Genomic DNA, 15045 nt, shown 5'->3' with positions numbered 1-15045 from the left:
ATTCTGCTCTTCCGCCATCGTATAACCGCAGCAATTGCAACGAAAGCCGCTGCCTTTACCACAATGACCTCCGGAAATGACAGGATCTTTCTCCTCGATGAGGGGAACAGACTCCTCCGCATGACTGCCAATTCGGAGCTTCCCCCAGTGGCCAAGGTCCACTGGTACGGAGACAAAAGTTGACCTTGGCCACTGGGGGCAGGCCTCCACCAAAAATCGAGAGTCGGATAAAGAGCTGGTTCAAGGCTGGAGATAACTCTGTAGCGCTGACGAGAACAATAGCCGAGCTGCTAGGCTCGGACTACCCAACCCATGCCCACATATACACGGACGGATCGCTTTCCCGAGCCGGGGTCGGAATTGGAGTAGCCGGAATTTCAGCACCGATGAGTAGCAGCCTACCGCCACAATGCTCGGTTTTCTCCGCCGAAGCTGCGGCCATCTTTGTTGCCGTTACAACACCCTCGGACCGGCCCATACTGGTGCTATCCGATTCGTAATGCGTGATACAAGCCCTTACATCGGAGACCATGACTCACCCCTGGATACAGGGTATTGTGGAGGCCACACCTCCAAATACGGTGTTTTCATGGATCCCTGGGCACTGCGGTATCCCAGGAAACAGCGAAGCCGACAGCCTGGCAGGGTCTGAACCAGCTGGTTCCGTTACACCGACGAAGTGCCACTACAGGACATAAAGCGATGGATAGTCAGCAAAATGTGGGAAGCCTGGGAAGCAGAGTGGTGCCAACCCTAATAAACAAATACCATAAAGGAACTGTATCCCGGATGGGTGAACTATCCCACAAATGGTTTGGATGATACCCCGAACACGTCGTTAAGCTCTCTTTTATGGTTATTTTTATTAGGGAATCCCAATCCCTCTTCATCCGAAGAATCAAAGGAACGACGAGCAAGTGGATGGATATGTCGAAACTACGGGACCAGAAGGTGGTTTCTCGTCTTAGGACAGGCCATACAAGGATCTCACATAGTTTTGGTGGGACGCAGTTCCACAGAATGGGCTACGTTTGCGGAACCACTGCATCGGTGGAACACATCCTATGCCTGTGTCCGCAATACCAACAACTAAGGGAGCAGTACGCACTTCCCAACAGCATTAAGGACATACTGGGTGACGAACCTTCCACTTTAGCGACAGTTATTTATTTCCCCAAATACGCTGGGCTATACAACAACATTTAGGTCCTTTTAACTTTCTTTTGGCTGACGGTACATCTCTACCGGACGGGGGATTACCCCTCCTACGGTGGAACTCCGATCTCTTTCAAAACCCTACCTAACTTTGAAGCATGTACATTTTGAAGCATTTTTTTTTCTCGTCGCCTGTATGGTTATTCTTTTTACTGGAATCTGTTTTAATTGCTTTTATTTGAGTACATGTGAATTGTAAGCAAACTCCGTAACAAAATTTGCTGGCAGAACCCCCCTCTGGGGCCTCCCATTTTATAGAGATGAACTAGCCAACGGCTAAAAATCTCTCTAATAAAGTTTAAAAAAAAATATAAATGGTTGCTTGTCTGTCAGAAATAAGTCTGCTGGAAAAGCAGGTTTATTTGAAAAAATTCCATCTGTCAAATTTAAGTAAAAATTCACCAAATGGAACACAGCCTTAGAGCATTTTTTTACATGCATGTTTGTAATCGATAGCAATATAATTTACACAAAATGAACCAATATCATAAGAAATATTATTATAAATAGAATATTGTCTTAAAAATAAAGTTAGATCTTACATACTAAGATTATTTCATAGATTTTTGTGAAATTTTACCGAAATCTCAACAGCTGAACGTTCAGTAAACAGTTTGGTGATTTTTCAGTTTTCCTGTAATTTTCTACTGATATTTTGTGAAAATTTACAGAAAAACTATGAAAAATCACTGAATTGTTTACCGAACGTTCATCTGTTGAAATTTCGGTAAAATCTCACAGAAATTTGTGAAATAATCTTAGTGTATACATTGTTCAAAAAGGTCTGCATGAAAATTGTATGTATGTATGTAAGTAGCCACCATCCTAGCTTGGGTCTTGCCCTTCATGCGGCTCCACTTAACAGCAAGATCAAATCCCGTCATCATTCTGAATTCAACATACTGCTGTATGAAGGGCCAAAAAGGGTTGGACGGGCCCGTAAGCAGAGGCACTTACGCGAAACCCGCGGGAATAAGAGAATCTCCTTCCAACAATATGATCCAACAAAATGAATAACGAAATTCGCAATACATGTTAAGCTTTCCACGGGATGGTTTGTTAAAGAAGAGCGCGTCAAATTCATTGCAACTGTTGGAGTGAAATGTAACTATCTAAAATGACAGTACACATTCCCTCCTAGAATCCGGTTGGCACTCCACTCCATTGTCCAGTTACAACTTCAATGATGCCCTGATGCTCCCTCCCCTCCCAGTATTTATTGTAATTTACATTATGAATTTTTATATAATCATGTAATATATAATGTATATAAAATATGTAGTAGAATGAAAAATATAATAAAAAATAAAGATGTTTTACAAAATACAAATAACCTTGATTATTGGGTCCTATACACACACTTTTTGTTTTATGTGCCATGAAATGACATAATGCATAATTGTATGTTTTGAAAATATAATACTGAAGTATTGAATCAATAGACCGAAAATCGAGGTTATTTGGACATGAGATATTATATTTAAAAGGATACTACCAAACCGACCATCAAACGCACTGCTCACAAAAGCAGACACGTCCCCTCGAAAATGCAATCGAGGAATGTACAAGAACAATCCTCAACTGGAACGTACTCACCAAATCAATATATCCGGGAGCGCATTCCCGATGTCGTCGAACGGCAAAAAAAAGGGAACTCGGTGAGAAAATTTGTGATACGGAATTTTCACTGAAAACAACCGCGAATTTCAAGATCTAACTGCGAAACACGTTCAGAAGCACTTTTAGTACACGATATCAATTTCTTTCGAAAATACTTAATTATTTTTTTTTTTGCAAAAATAGTTGCAAGTGAACCAACATCAACACCGATCGTGCCAAGCTCTTTCACGCACCTTGCAGCGCGTACATAAACTGAAATGAAACATTATCACTCGCGATGCCACAAATATCTGGTCCGAGAGAAAAAAAAATCAAACAACGCAGAAAGCGCCAAATTTTCTGATGCTTGCAAACATGATGAATCACGTTTTCTTTCTCGATTCTAAAACTTCCCAATCACACCAATCACACACGTATAGCCGTCCGGGAGGCAGAGTGCCAGCGCTAGGCCCGCAAATGCAACCGAAGCTATGAAAGCGAACGCACGCACAAAACAGAGAACAAACACAACCGTATCCAAATGGGTTCCGTGCGCGACTGCAAAAAAAAAAAAAAAAGGTGTGCATGAAAATTGTGCTTAAAAGATCTTTTCATATTTACACCCATATAATTTTTCTTTGAAGCTCGACATATCAGGTAGATTCAAACATACAATAATGGTTTGTTCTGCAATACTTCTGTATGTTTTTCACTAAAACTGTGCAGGTATAGAATATTCAATATATTGTATGACTTTCTCAATCACCATTTATAAGTTGTAAAAGGAGAATTTCGAGTTGGACAAAATAAATCATACGCTTGATTTTTTATTGAAAATTCTTGTTTAATTCAACTTTCAACTTACATTTTAACACTCTCCGTATTTGGTATGACCACCCTTTGCTTTCAACACTGCTTCCAACCGTCTTGGCATACTTTCGACGAGGTTTTGTAGATATCCTGAATCGATATTCTCCCACGCTGCTTCAAGTACTTCAAAATAAACGTTTTTGTTGGAAACCGATGCTTTATCCACTTTGTTGTCCAAGTAAGACCACAAATTCTCAGTTGGGTTGAGATCGGGAGATTGGGGAGGTCATTCCAGCGTTTTGATCCGATTTGATATAAACAATGCCGTTGTTTTCTTCGCTGTGTGCTTTGGGTCATTATCTTGTTGGAAAATGTAATTGGATTCCAGGCCAGTTTTCAGTAGCGAAACTTCCAGATTTTCACTTAACAAGTCAATGTACACATCTGCAGTCATTATTCCCTTTATATGAGCCAAGCTTCCAACTCCAGACCACGCAAATGCTACCCATACCATGATATTTCCGCCTCCGTGTATGGTTCCTTAAGAGCGTCACCGGAACCTCGCCAAACCCTTGATCGCCTTTTCTGTCCAAATAACTCAAATTTCCATTCCGTCTCGCACGCTGAGCCGGTCAAGTCGCATCGGTCTCGTTGTACGACACTAGTATTTGAGTTTTTGAGTTTTTCCCCACGCGAGGCTTTTTTCTCGTTGGCATAGTGTTAAGACAACTAGTGCGCGAGTGAGGAAGCCGTTAATCATACGCCGAGCGCTTTGATTACGGTCCAGCTTTAACATCAACATCTGTAAAATCATCACCACTATCGGCCCATTGATAGCAACAACGAAAGCACGTTAAATTGCCTACCGAGGCAACCGAGGCATACCAGCTGCAAGGTTATCGACCCAACAGCCGTTGGGGCAAACAATAGCATCGCACCAGTCATCTGCCGCCTCAGTGCAATAGGTATACCGTGTCGCTTTGTTTTCACCAGTATCGCATCTCCCCGCATGGTCCAGTATTAGATTAGGCTGGGTCATAATTAGGGTGATCCAAAATCTTGTAAATAGTATATATCTATATTTTTTTTTTCTTGATTTTTTTTTCTCGTACTATTTTTAAGTAGAGTATAGTTAGGGTGATCCAATATTTTTTTTTTCAGTATATATATATTTTTTTTCTATTTTTTTTTTCTTGGTTTTTTTTTCTTTCTTTCGTATTACTATTTAGTAGAGTAAAACTGTATCAGTGTTCACTCGGCTGTCGACAAAAGCAGGCCACTCTCGATGTGTGCTACGCGATCGTCTGTTTACTCGGTAGCAACCATTGTGTGGTCCTCCTCATTGTTCTTCATCAGCAGTTCTTTCGGTCGATGCGTCGTCGACTTTGGAAAGCAACCGTTTCGTGATGAGTGTGTGAGTGCTGACCACATTTTGCGTCCATTGCTGCAATGGACGCGCTCTGACCCTCGTTGGCGTACAACAATTTGCCATACAATGAAACTACTGGAAGCGGCTCCAGTTCTGATGGAGAAGGCTTTTTGGATAGCGGAAGATAAAGTGTTTATTGTGTTGTACCTTTTGACTATAGCTTTAAGATGTATTGTATAGTGACCAAGAATCCTCGGCTCTGTTAAGTTAATTCGGTTGAGCCTTATCAAATAAATTAATAAACAAAAAAAAAAAACTGTATCAATTTTCTTTTGTTTTTTTTTTTTTGCATTTTTATCTATTTTTGATATTATTTGAAATTACTGTAATTATTTGTAAAATATTTACCAAAAACACCATTGCGGCGATATTTAACCGCAAAGGATGAAAATGATAAAGGCGGGGGATGGTCGCTTTCCATCTCAAACGATGAAACTCTTAATTCCACCTCACACGAAAGTCTCGAGGAAGTTGTGGAAATGGAAACCCTTGACGTTCCAGTTGACTCGCTCTCCAGCAAAAATACTGGAGCATATCCCAAGAAAAGGTATCGACCACAACCCTCTCCCCCACCATCTCCTCCTCGTCCACCTGCACCCCCCACACCATTGCCCCTGGAACGTCAAGGGTTTCCATTTCCACAACTTCCTCGAGACTTTCGTGTGAGGTGGAATTAAGAGTTTCGTCGTATGAGATGGAAAGCGACCATCCCCCGCCTTTATCATTTTCATTTCATATTTTCAAGGTAACACCAATAAAACTGCGCCGTTGATGACCGGAAGCAGGCTAACCAAATTGTTGCGTGTGAGCTTTTTTCATTGGAATACCGAGTCTACATACCCAGTAGTGAGGTAGAAATTGAAGGAGTGGTCACCGAGTAAACAACTTGGTCATACATCGGATTACTGCTCGAACAAACCACGCTGCGATCAGTGTGGCGAGCAACATCAAGAGGGCCCTTGCGGTGCTCCTCCAAAATGCGTGTACTGCAAGGAAAGCCTGCATACCCTGACTGACTGCCCGAGGTATAAACAGCCGGGAGAAAAACTTAACCGGTCTCTGCAAGCTCGCTCCAAGAGAACACTAGCAGAACTCTTGAAGAATACCGTTTCATCTTCTCAGACCACACCAAAAAGCAGTAACACGTTCTCCATTTTGCCAGTTGATGATCTAGACTCTGACTCAGAGGTCGGTGAGGGTAGTCCGTTTGTCTTTAAAGGCAATACGAGAAAACGAGCAAAAAAACACCACCGAAAAGCCTCGTAAGGCCACTCGTACGGACCACCCTTCCACCTTGGAAAAATCAAGAGGTAACGGAAATGCACCGAAGCCCATTCTACCGGGTTTTCAAGCTTGTTATTATGACAAGAACTTTCCGTCACTTCCAGGATCATCTAAAACCCCAGATGTCCCAGTTTTTCGGCCAGAAAAGCAGCTGAATAATCAGCTACACGGATAGAAATCTCCTTATACTTTTTGGCAAATTTCTATTGCTGATTATTCTTAAAATGTACAAGTCAACTAATAAGCAGACGCCTTGCAAAAAGTTAATGAAGATCATGTGTCAAATGAAATGTATAAGCGGTCACACATACCTTTTATGCATTTTTATAGGACCTATGTGGTTTGTCTTATGGAATGCATAAGGCTGATGTTTTGGCAAACATGTATAAGTGAAACACATAGATGAAATAATTGATTTTCGTTTCGTGTATAACATGCCCCCATGTTCACGTTTTCTGGTATTGTGGATAGCTTCTTCAGTATATTCAATATCTCTGACTCAACGAGGAGCATTATTAATTTAGTGCTGCCAATTGTGAAAACTCTTTTGAAGCAACTAGCTTCTAGGTGGTCCTTCCTTGCATCGATCATATCCTTTGATGGATAATTCTCCGAATGAGGGGATATGATCTCTGTTCTTCAGTGGAACTGTAGAAGTCTTATGCCAAAACTTGACACATTTAAATTTTTAGTTAACAACTCACTTTCTGATGCATTTGCCCTTTGTGAAACATGGCTCTCTTCAGACAACGATCTTGCTTTCCACGATTTCAACATTATTCGCCTTGACCGCGCAGATTCGTATGGAGGGGTGCTTCTCGGGATCAACAAGCTCCATTCCTTCTATAGAATCGATCTGCCTTCGGTGACAGGCATTGAAGTAGTTGCATGTCAGGTTAATATTCGAGGTAAATGCCTCAGTATTGCCTCAGTATATCTTCCACCGAGAACCGCGATCTCTCCTCAAAGTTTCGCGGATCTCTGCACGGCTATGCCGGAGCCACGGTTGATCTTGAGAGATTTTAACTCTCACGGTACAGGCTGGGGGGAACTGTACGACGACAACCGCTCAACCTTGATATACGACATGTGCGACTTCTTCAAAATGACAATTCTGAACACCGGGGAAGCAACACGAGTAGCCAAACCTCCAGCAAAAATAAGCAGATTATACCTCTCACTTTGTTCGAGTTCACTATCGTTGGATTGCTCGTGGAAAGTAATTCAAGATCCCTACGGTAGTGACCATTTGCCAATCAAAATTTCTATTACCAATGGTTCATCTTCTACTCGCTCGGTCGACATCGCGTACGATCTGTACGTACGATTGTGCGCTGCGAGCACAGACGAAACATGTTCCGGGTGTTTCCGTTCGCAAGCGACCTCCCACCCCGTGGTGGGATAAGGAATGCACCGACGCGAACAGCGAGAAGTCCGCCGCGTTTAAACGCTTCCGCAAACACGGTAAGGTCGAGGATTTCGAGCGGTACACCGACGTCGAGAAAACCTTTAAGGTCTTGACTAAAGCCAAAAAACGCGGTTACTGGCGTCGGTTCGTCGATGGTTTGTCGCGAGAGACTTCCATGAGAACACTCTGGAATGTCGGTAGGAGAATGCGAAACGCGTCATCACCGATAAATGAAGACAAGGAGTACTCGGACAGATGGATTTTCAGCTTCGCGCGGAAAGTTTGCCCGGATTTGGTGTCGGTTCAAACCAACGTTCGTGATCGTCCGTCGGGTAATAACGAAATAGATTCCCCGTTTTCGATGGTGGAATTCTCACTTGCTCTCCTTTCATGTAACAACTCAGCTCCAGGAATAGATAGACTCAAGTTCAACTTGCTTAAAAATCTCCCAGACGTCGCGAAGAGACGCTTGTTGAACTTATTCAATCAATTTCTGGAGCGCAACATTGTTCCGGATGGCTGGAGGCAAGTAAGAGTTATCGCCATTCGAAAACCCGGTAAACCCGCGTCGGATTATAACTCGTACCGTCCCATCGCGATGCTGTCCTGTATACGGAAATTGTTGGAGAAAATGATTCTTTTTCGTCTAGACAAATGGGTCGAGTTAAATGGTTTACTTTCAGATACGCAATTTGGATTTCGGAGAGGCAAGGGAACGAGCGACTGTCTTGCGTTGCTTTCAACTGAAATTCAACTGGCCTATGCGCAAAAACAGCAAATGGGTTCAGTTTTCTTGGACATTAAGGGGGCTTTTGATTCTGTTTGTATCGATGTCCTTTCGGATAAACTCCACGATAGTGGGCTTTCACCAATTATGAACAACTATTTGAGCAACTTGTTGTCTGAGAAATATATGAGCTTCTCTCATGGAAACTCGACAACTTCACGAATTAGTTAAATGGGTCTCCCCCAGGGTTCATGTTTAAGCCCCCTTCTTTATAATTTTTATGTAAAAGACATTGATGGTTGTCTTGATGAAAATTGCTCGCTAAGGCAGCTTGCAGATGACGGGGTTGTGTCCGTTATAGGGCCAAGTGCACCGGACCTGCAAGGACCATTGCAAGATACCTTAGACAATTTGTCTACTTGGGCTATGAATTCTCTCCGGAGAAAACTGAGTTGGTTGTTTTTTCTAGGAAGCATCATCCTGCACAGTTACAGCTTCAACTAAAGGGTAGAACAATCACTCAAAGTATATCTTTCAAGTATTTAGGTGTCTGGTTCGATTCCAAAAGCACGTGGGGAAAACATATTGCGTATGTGAAACAAAAATGCCAACAAAGAATCAATTTTTTTCGTACAATTACTGGAACTTGGTGGGGAGCACACCCGGAAGATCTGATCAGGTTGTATCGAACAACCATCTTGTCGGTTCTAGAGTACGGTAGCTTCTGCTTTCAATACGCGGCGAAAACACATAACTTGAAGCTGCAACGAGTTCAATACCGTTGCCTCCGAATCGCGCATGGCTGTATGCACTCGACACATACGATGAGCCTCGAAGTACTCGCGGGTGTTCTCCCACTGACAGATCGTTTCGCGGAACTGTCCTTTCGGTTTCTTATCCGTTGTGAAGTAATGAACCCATTGGTAATAGAAAACTTTGAGAAGCTGCTCGACAGAATTCTTCAAACAAGATTCATGAGTCTCTATTACGAGTACATGACGCTGGAGATTGACCCTTCTTCATTCAATTCCTCTCGTGTTTGCCTCCAAGACTTTTATAGTTCCTCTGTAAATTTTGATCTGACCATGTTGCAAGAAATCCGTGGAATACCAGATCACCATCGGTCGATGGTTGTTCCCTTAATTTTTGCAAACAAGTACCACCATGTTAGTAACAATAAGAATTTTTTCACAGATGGGTCAACTATAAACGCTTCCACTGGATTTGAAGTATTCAACGAATTTCATAGCGCCTCATATCAACTGCAAAAACCCTGTTCCGTATACGTTGCGGAACTAGCAGCCATATTTTACGCTGTAGAGCAAATTGCCTCACTACCATCTGATCACTATTTTATTTTTACTGATAGCCTTAGCTCGTTGGAGGCTATTCGATCAATGAGGCCGATGGTATTTCCTGACCGAAATCCGAGCTAAATTGAGTACTTTATCTAACTGCTCCTATACTATCACCTTAGTTTGGGTCCCATTTCATTGCTCAATTCCGGGTAATGAGAAAGCGGACTCGCTAGCTAAGGTGGGCGCTATGGAAGGCGATATTTTTAATCGACAAATCGCCTTTGCGGAATTTTTTCAATTACTAGTCAGCACGTCCTCACCAACTGGCAACAAAAATGGAATGAGAATGATCTGGGAAGATGGCTACATTCTATTCTCCCACAGGTATCGAACAAGCCATGGTTTATTTTTTATTTATCGGGCTCGCAGGCAGCAATTTATGCGCTTGTGGTAGTGGCTATCACGATATCGACCACGTGCTTTGGTCATGCACCCTACATTGTGTTGCTAGATCCGAGTTATCCGCATCCCTCAGGGCCCGAGGAAAACAACCTATGCGGCCCGTTAGAGACATCTTGGCGAGCCGAGATCTCGAAAATTTTAATTTAATTTATGTGTTTTTAAAACGGATCGATCTGAGGATTTAGTAGTTAGTGTCAACTTGTGTTCTCTCAAGTTGCTAGGTCTCCATCGGTGTACTCCCATGTTTGTCTTTTTCTCCAGTATGTCGCTTAGTTCTAGATCAAGAGCACATTGCTCTAAAAAACCTTGTGTTCTCAATGCCTACCCTGCCACCCGTTTGTTACAATTTGTTACCCCTAACCTCGAGATAGCCGCGAGTAATCGGCCCCCGCTTTACTAACGTTAGTTTTAAGTAATTTTGTAACCCAAACGATGAATAACGACTCCGCAAAGCTACGGCAAATGAGCCTAGAAAAATAAACGCATTTAAAAAAAAATCAAATTTGCTCTCATCCGTCCACAGAACTCGTTTCCAGAAGTCCACAGTCATTCCGGCGTACTTTTTAGCAAATTCCAGTCGCTTCCGTTGGTTCCGCTTGTTGATAAAAAAAAAACAGCTTTTCAAACCGCTCTCATTAAGTCGCCGGCGAACAGTACATCGACTTACATTGAAATCCATCGATTCCACAATATGCCTCGACAAATACTTCGGATTCTGCTTAGCCATTCGAACAATTCTGAATTCACGATTACTTGTCGCACGATGACGTCCTTGTCCGGATAAATTCCTCACAATTCCTCGTGTTTCGTACTTTTTCCATATGTGCTGAACAGCTCCAACTGAAATCGAGTACTTTTCGGCAATTTTCCGAAAAGAAATTCCTTTTTCACGATCGCGAATCACCAAATTTCTAACATCGAGCTAAATCTGCTTTCCCGACATTTTTCACTTTTCAAATGACGCAAACAAAACACAATGGTGCGATGCGCAGGCTTCCCGGAACAAGAACTGTCAAATATTACGCCGTGATGCCAAATCTTCAGATTTTGTTTTTATTCGATTGCTAAAAAATAAAATCTTAGGAGTGTATGATTTATTTTGTCCAAGCAGAAAAGTGAGCATATATTTATTTAAATTTGTAACAAAAATAGCAGAATATTATAACAATTTACATACATTGAATGCTTTTTTGGGTTGAGCGTATGATTTATTTTGTCCAGTACTGTAATATTATGAACTTGTATGTAACTATTGATTAAATGCCACTTCTTGTTTGATTGTTTGAATTAAAATGAAATATTTAGTTGCGATTATAACTCATAGCAGCTGTTGATAGCGAATAATTGACTTCATGGAACATGGTAAAAATATAGTTGAATGTATTGTAAATGAAAATATGTATTTTATTACTGATTTTCACGAGAAACCTCTTGGAAATTAGCTAATTAAAAAAATCCGTTGTGATGCTCGACTTTTCGATAGATTTTACTTTGTTAAAATACCACAAAAATACGAATTTCTCAGGGGAAGCCCAATCCAAAGATATGGAAAAATGGGACACCCTAATATTTATGCATTGTGCGTGAGCGCTTAGAATATTTTTGGGTATGAGCTTTGGCTAATATTGCTGCAGTAGATTTTTCTTACTTTCAAACATGAGCAGTTCTTCCGAAGCCTTTAATTACCATGGAAGGACGCGAAGAAGGACGTGGCTATTGTGGAAGGACGAGCAGCAATTACGTGTTTTTATTTCTAAACATTGGATATTTTCTTATAATCTCTGCTTGACCACTTAGTCAACTGTGAAAATGTCACAGACGATAATTCAAGGGCCACATGTGAAAGGGCATACAAGCTTTTTGTAAACAAACCTTTGTAGGGCTTTTTTTCGTCAACCGAGGGTCACCTACGCAAACCAACAATATCATCGGGATGGAGAAGATTGCTCCTACTTGGTGATGTTGGTGGCTTGCGTTGGTGTCATATGGGTCGCGAGAAAAGGGCGTAAGAAGGTTTGCATACAAAAGGCTTATATTCTCTTTTCACATGTTGTTCTTGAATTAAGAGTTTCTTATGACCTACGAGAGATATTAAAAAGCTCTGAGCTGAAGGAGGTCATCATCTTGTGATTGATAAAATTTTAATATATTTGAATTACTCATCTTTCAATTACCTGCAAGTCTGTATAAATTTTGATTTCAGTCCTATGAAAAACCCGTACCCTGGCAGCGTTGCCCACTTAATGCAGTTGATTTCTTTATAATTAAGTGATTCTTTTGGCAGACATAGCTTTAAACCGACACGTTCTGAAGATAAAGTAATATGATTAGTAAAACTGATTGAAAATACTGACAGAAAGTATTCGTACCGTTCGGAGTTGAAGTATCGGCATCACGACTTTCGGAGCTACTGAGATCATACCGAAAATCAACGCCAATTTTCCACCTGGTGTCCTTATCCAGAATGTATGCAAATTTCATTCGCTTCTTGCATCGCAATCCGATCACGATGTATTTTGCCGACGGCGAGAAGGACAGTGAAACAAAATTTGCCGTAAATCTGAACACGAACATGCATTCTCCGAAGTTTGCTCGACTTAAGCTGCGCACCTCTGGCGAAGAACAGTATAAGAATTTTTCAATAAGGTACAAACTTTACTATGTCACTTACCCATTTCATGAACCGCTTTGCTTTGAACGGATGCTATGTATTGTTCACATTGCGATATAGCAACGTTTGAATCATTGTTGATTGAGCAAATGGATAGGACATTTTTCCAATCTAAAACCATATAGATTATTATTATATATATCCAATCTTAAACCATATGGATTATTAATATCTAGTGCTACACCAAATATACGGCCGCCATAGTATTCGGCCGAATATCAGGCTTTGAGCTAACAAAATTTTACTCAATCGTTTTGTCGGCCACTCATTTGTAAGAAAATGAACGAATATCAGCAGAATTTCACATGTAAACGCCGAATACCAGGCCAAATAGCACTATTCGGTGCAGCTCTAATATTATCCATAGTGCAGCAAGCCTAACAAGTCGATGCTCACCTTCCTTGAAATCCGGCAGAGCAGATGTGTCACGAAAATCACCCAAGTCCCATGCTTGTAGAATGAATTGATTCTTTTGCGAAATGTGTCGTGTAGTAATACTACTATCTATGTAATATTCTGCTTTTAACCACTCTTCAAATGGTGGCTTGTGGCCGTAATCGAAAAACAATTTGAAAATTTTATACAACATATTTCTTATCAGCGAGAGATCGAAGATGTACCTGAAAGGGCATAAACAAGATTTAAATGAGAAAACTGTGCTAACACATACCTCGAAAATGCACACCTTATATAACCGCTATATCGTTGTTCCACAAAATTGGAACAGACTTGTTCGAAGTAGAGCATTGGGTCTCGACAAAATTTCTCGATATATTCTTGCTCGGCGTATCCATCAGATCCAGGAAGGAGCCTGAACACGATTCGTTCTACGGTTTCAAGAATGCTTTCTATCCGACGATTCAATATCGTAAGCGTATTATTAAGATAGGATTTCTAAAAGTATGTTGTTTTTTTTTTTGCATATTGACACTATCTAATACCAATACTGACCGTGCACTTGGAATCTGGTTTGACGGTGGCAAAGCAACGCAGTTCTTTCCTTTTGTCCATGATTATTTTTAATAGATAGTTCCAAAAGTGAAATTGTTTTTTCAATTCGGCGTTGAAGCTATTTCCAATGGTACAACCATGCTCCAAAGAGTCGAGCATGAAGTTTACCGTTCTCAGAAAGGAAGCCATCAGGTATTGCGGTTCGACAGATGGTAAATTTTTCCCTATTCCTGCAGACGCGAATAAACTAGTTTGCGAGATGCCAGTGATGAGCATAGAATTGCTGGTAATCCGGAGAAAACGACACTTGCAATCGTTGTACGTTCCGGTGTTCATTATGCAATCGTTTTTCCAGTCCCAAAATGTTACCTCGTTCCCACTGGTTAGGACCAGATAGCTATCCACAGGATGGAAACACAACGATCCGATGGGTTCATGCTCATCAAGCCAGGCTTCCTCTTTCTAAAATGATGCATAATTGCTGCTTTATAACAACGTATTTCAAAATAAAGACTTTATATCTACCCCATTTACGTAAATGAATACTTTCCCTCCTAGAGTTCCAAACGCAATGATGTTCGTATTTGATGGATGGAAGGCTAACGTCCACACAGATCTTTCATTAGTGTGATATTCTGCTACCTTCTTCATCGAACTAACTTCAAAGATATTCACGCTCTTATTCGTTTGAACGGTTGCAGCGTAGCACCTATTGAAAATAAGAGAAACATAATTTTAAAGCGTGATTCAAAAGTGCAAGGTTACTACTCACCCATTGTGACTCTGTTCAACATTGAATACTGATTCGGTTTCATTCGATAAATCATCCAGAGGCTACATAGAAGAATACCCAATTATTAAGATTATTTAAAACTAGGTCAAGCTTCGTCATCCTTTGAGATTACAGGTCCGGTTATGTGATAACAAGAATAACCAGAGGACAAAGGTACACCAACTGAATACCTACCTTACAGAGATCTTCGTTCTTCAAGCGTTCCAACAGAGAATATTCAACCAGTTCCAGTGCAATCCTTTTGAAAGCTTTCGGATATATGCGTTTGATGCCATGTTCCCGATCGAGCAACGCGTAAGCTATGTTTGTGCTTTTCCGATGCATTTCAATAATTTGTATGTGCAGCAACCTAAATCGCTTGACCAGACATTTGCGGAATAATGATTAAACCAAACTTT

At 41.1% G+C, this 15045-nt stretch overlaps 1 protein-coding gene across 1 annotated transcript; it reads right to left on the bottom strand.

The window, feature by feature from the left end:
* Window positions 1–12391: 12391 nt before the first annotated feature.
* On the bottom strand, window positions 12392–15045 carry LOC135701704 (uncharacterized). The gene is made up of 9 exons (XM_065222558.1): window positions 14822–15045; window positions 14627–14688; window positions 14380–14563; window positions 13855–14316; window positions 13589–13797; window positions 13300–13523; window positions 12904–13014; window positions 12602–12844; window positions 12392–12539 (listed from the first exon to the last, which is right to left on the bottom strand). The coding sequence occupies exons 1-9, from the start codon at window positions 14969–14971 to the stop codon at window positions 12403–12405; spliced, it is 1782 nt and encodes a 593-aa protein (XP_065078630.1). The 5' UTR covers window positions 14972–15045; the 3' UTR covers window positions 12392–12402.

This window comes from Ochlerotatus camptorhynchus, unplaced genomic scaffold, assembly GCF_037179485.1.
Source record: "Ochlerotatus camptorhynchus isolate MF236.1 unplaced genomic scaffold, CSIRO-AGI_Acam_v1.1 ptg000176l, whole genome shotgun sequence".
NCBI classification, from domain to species: Eukaryota; Metazoa; Arthropoda; class Insecta; order Diptera; family Culicidae; genus Ochlerotatus; species Ochlerotatus camptorhynchus.
The sequence above is the reverse complement of the archived record's forward strand: the minus strand, read 5'-3'. Positions and strand labels throughout refer to the sequence as shown.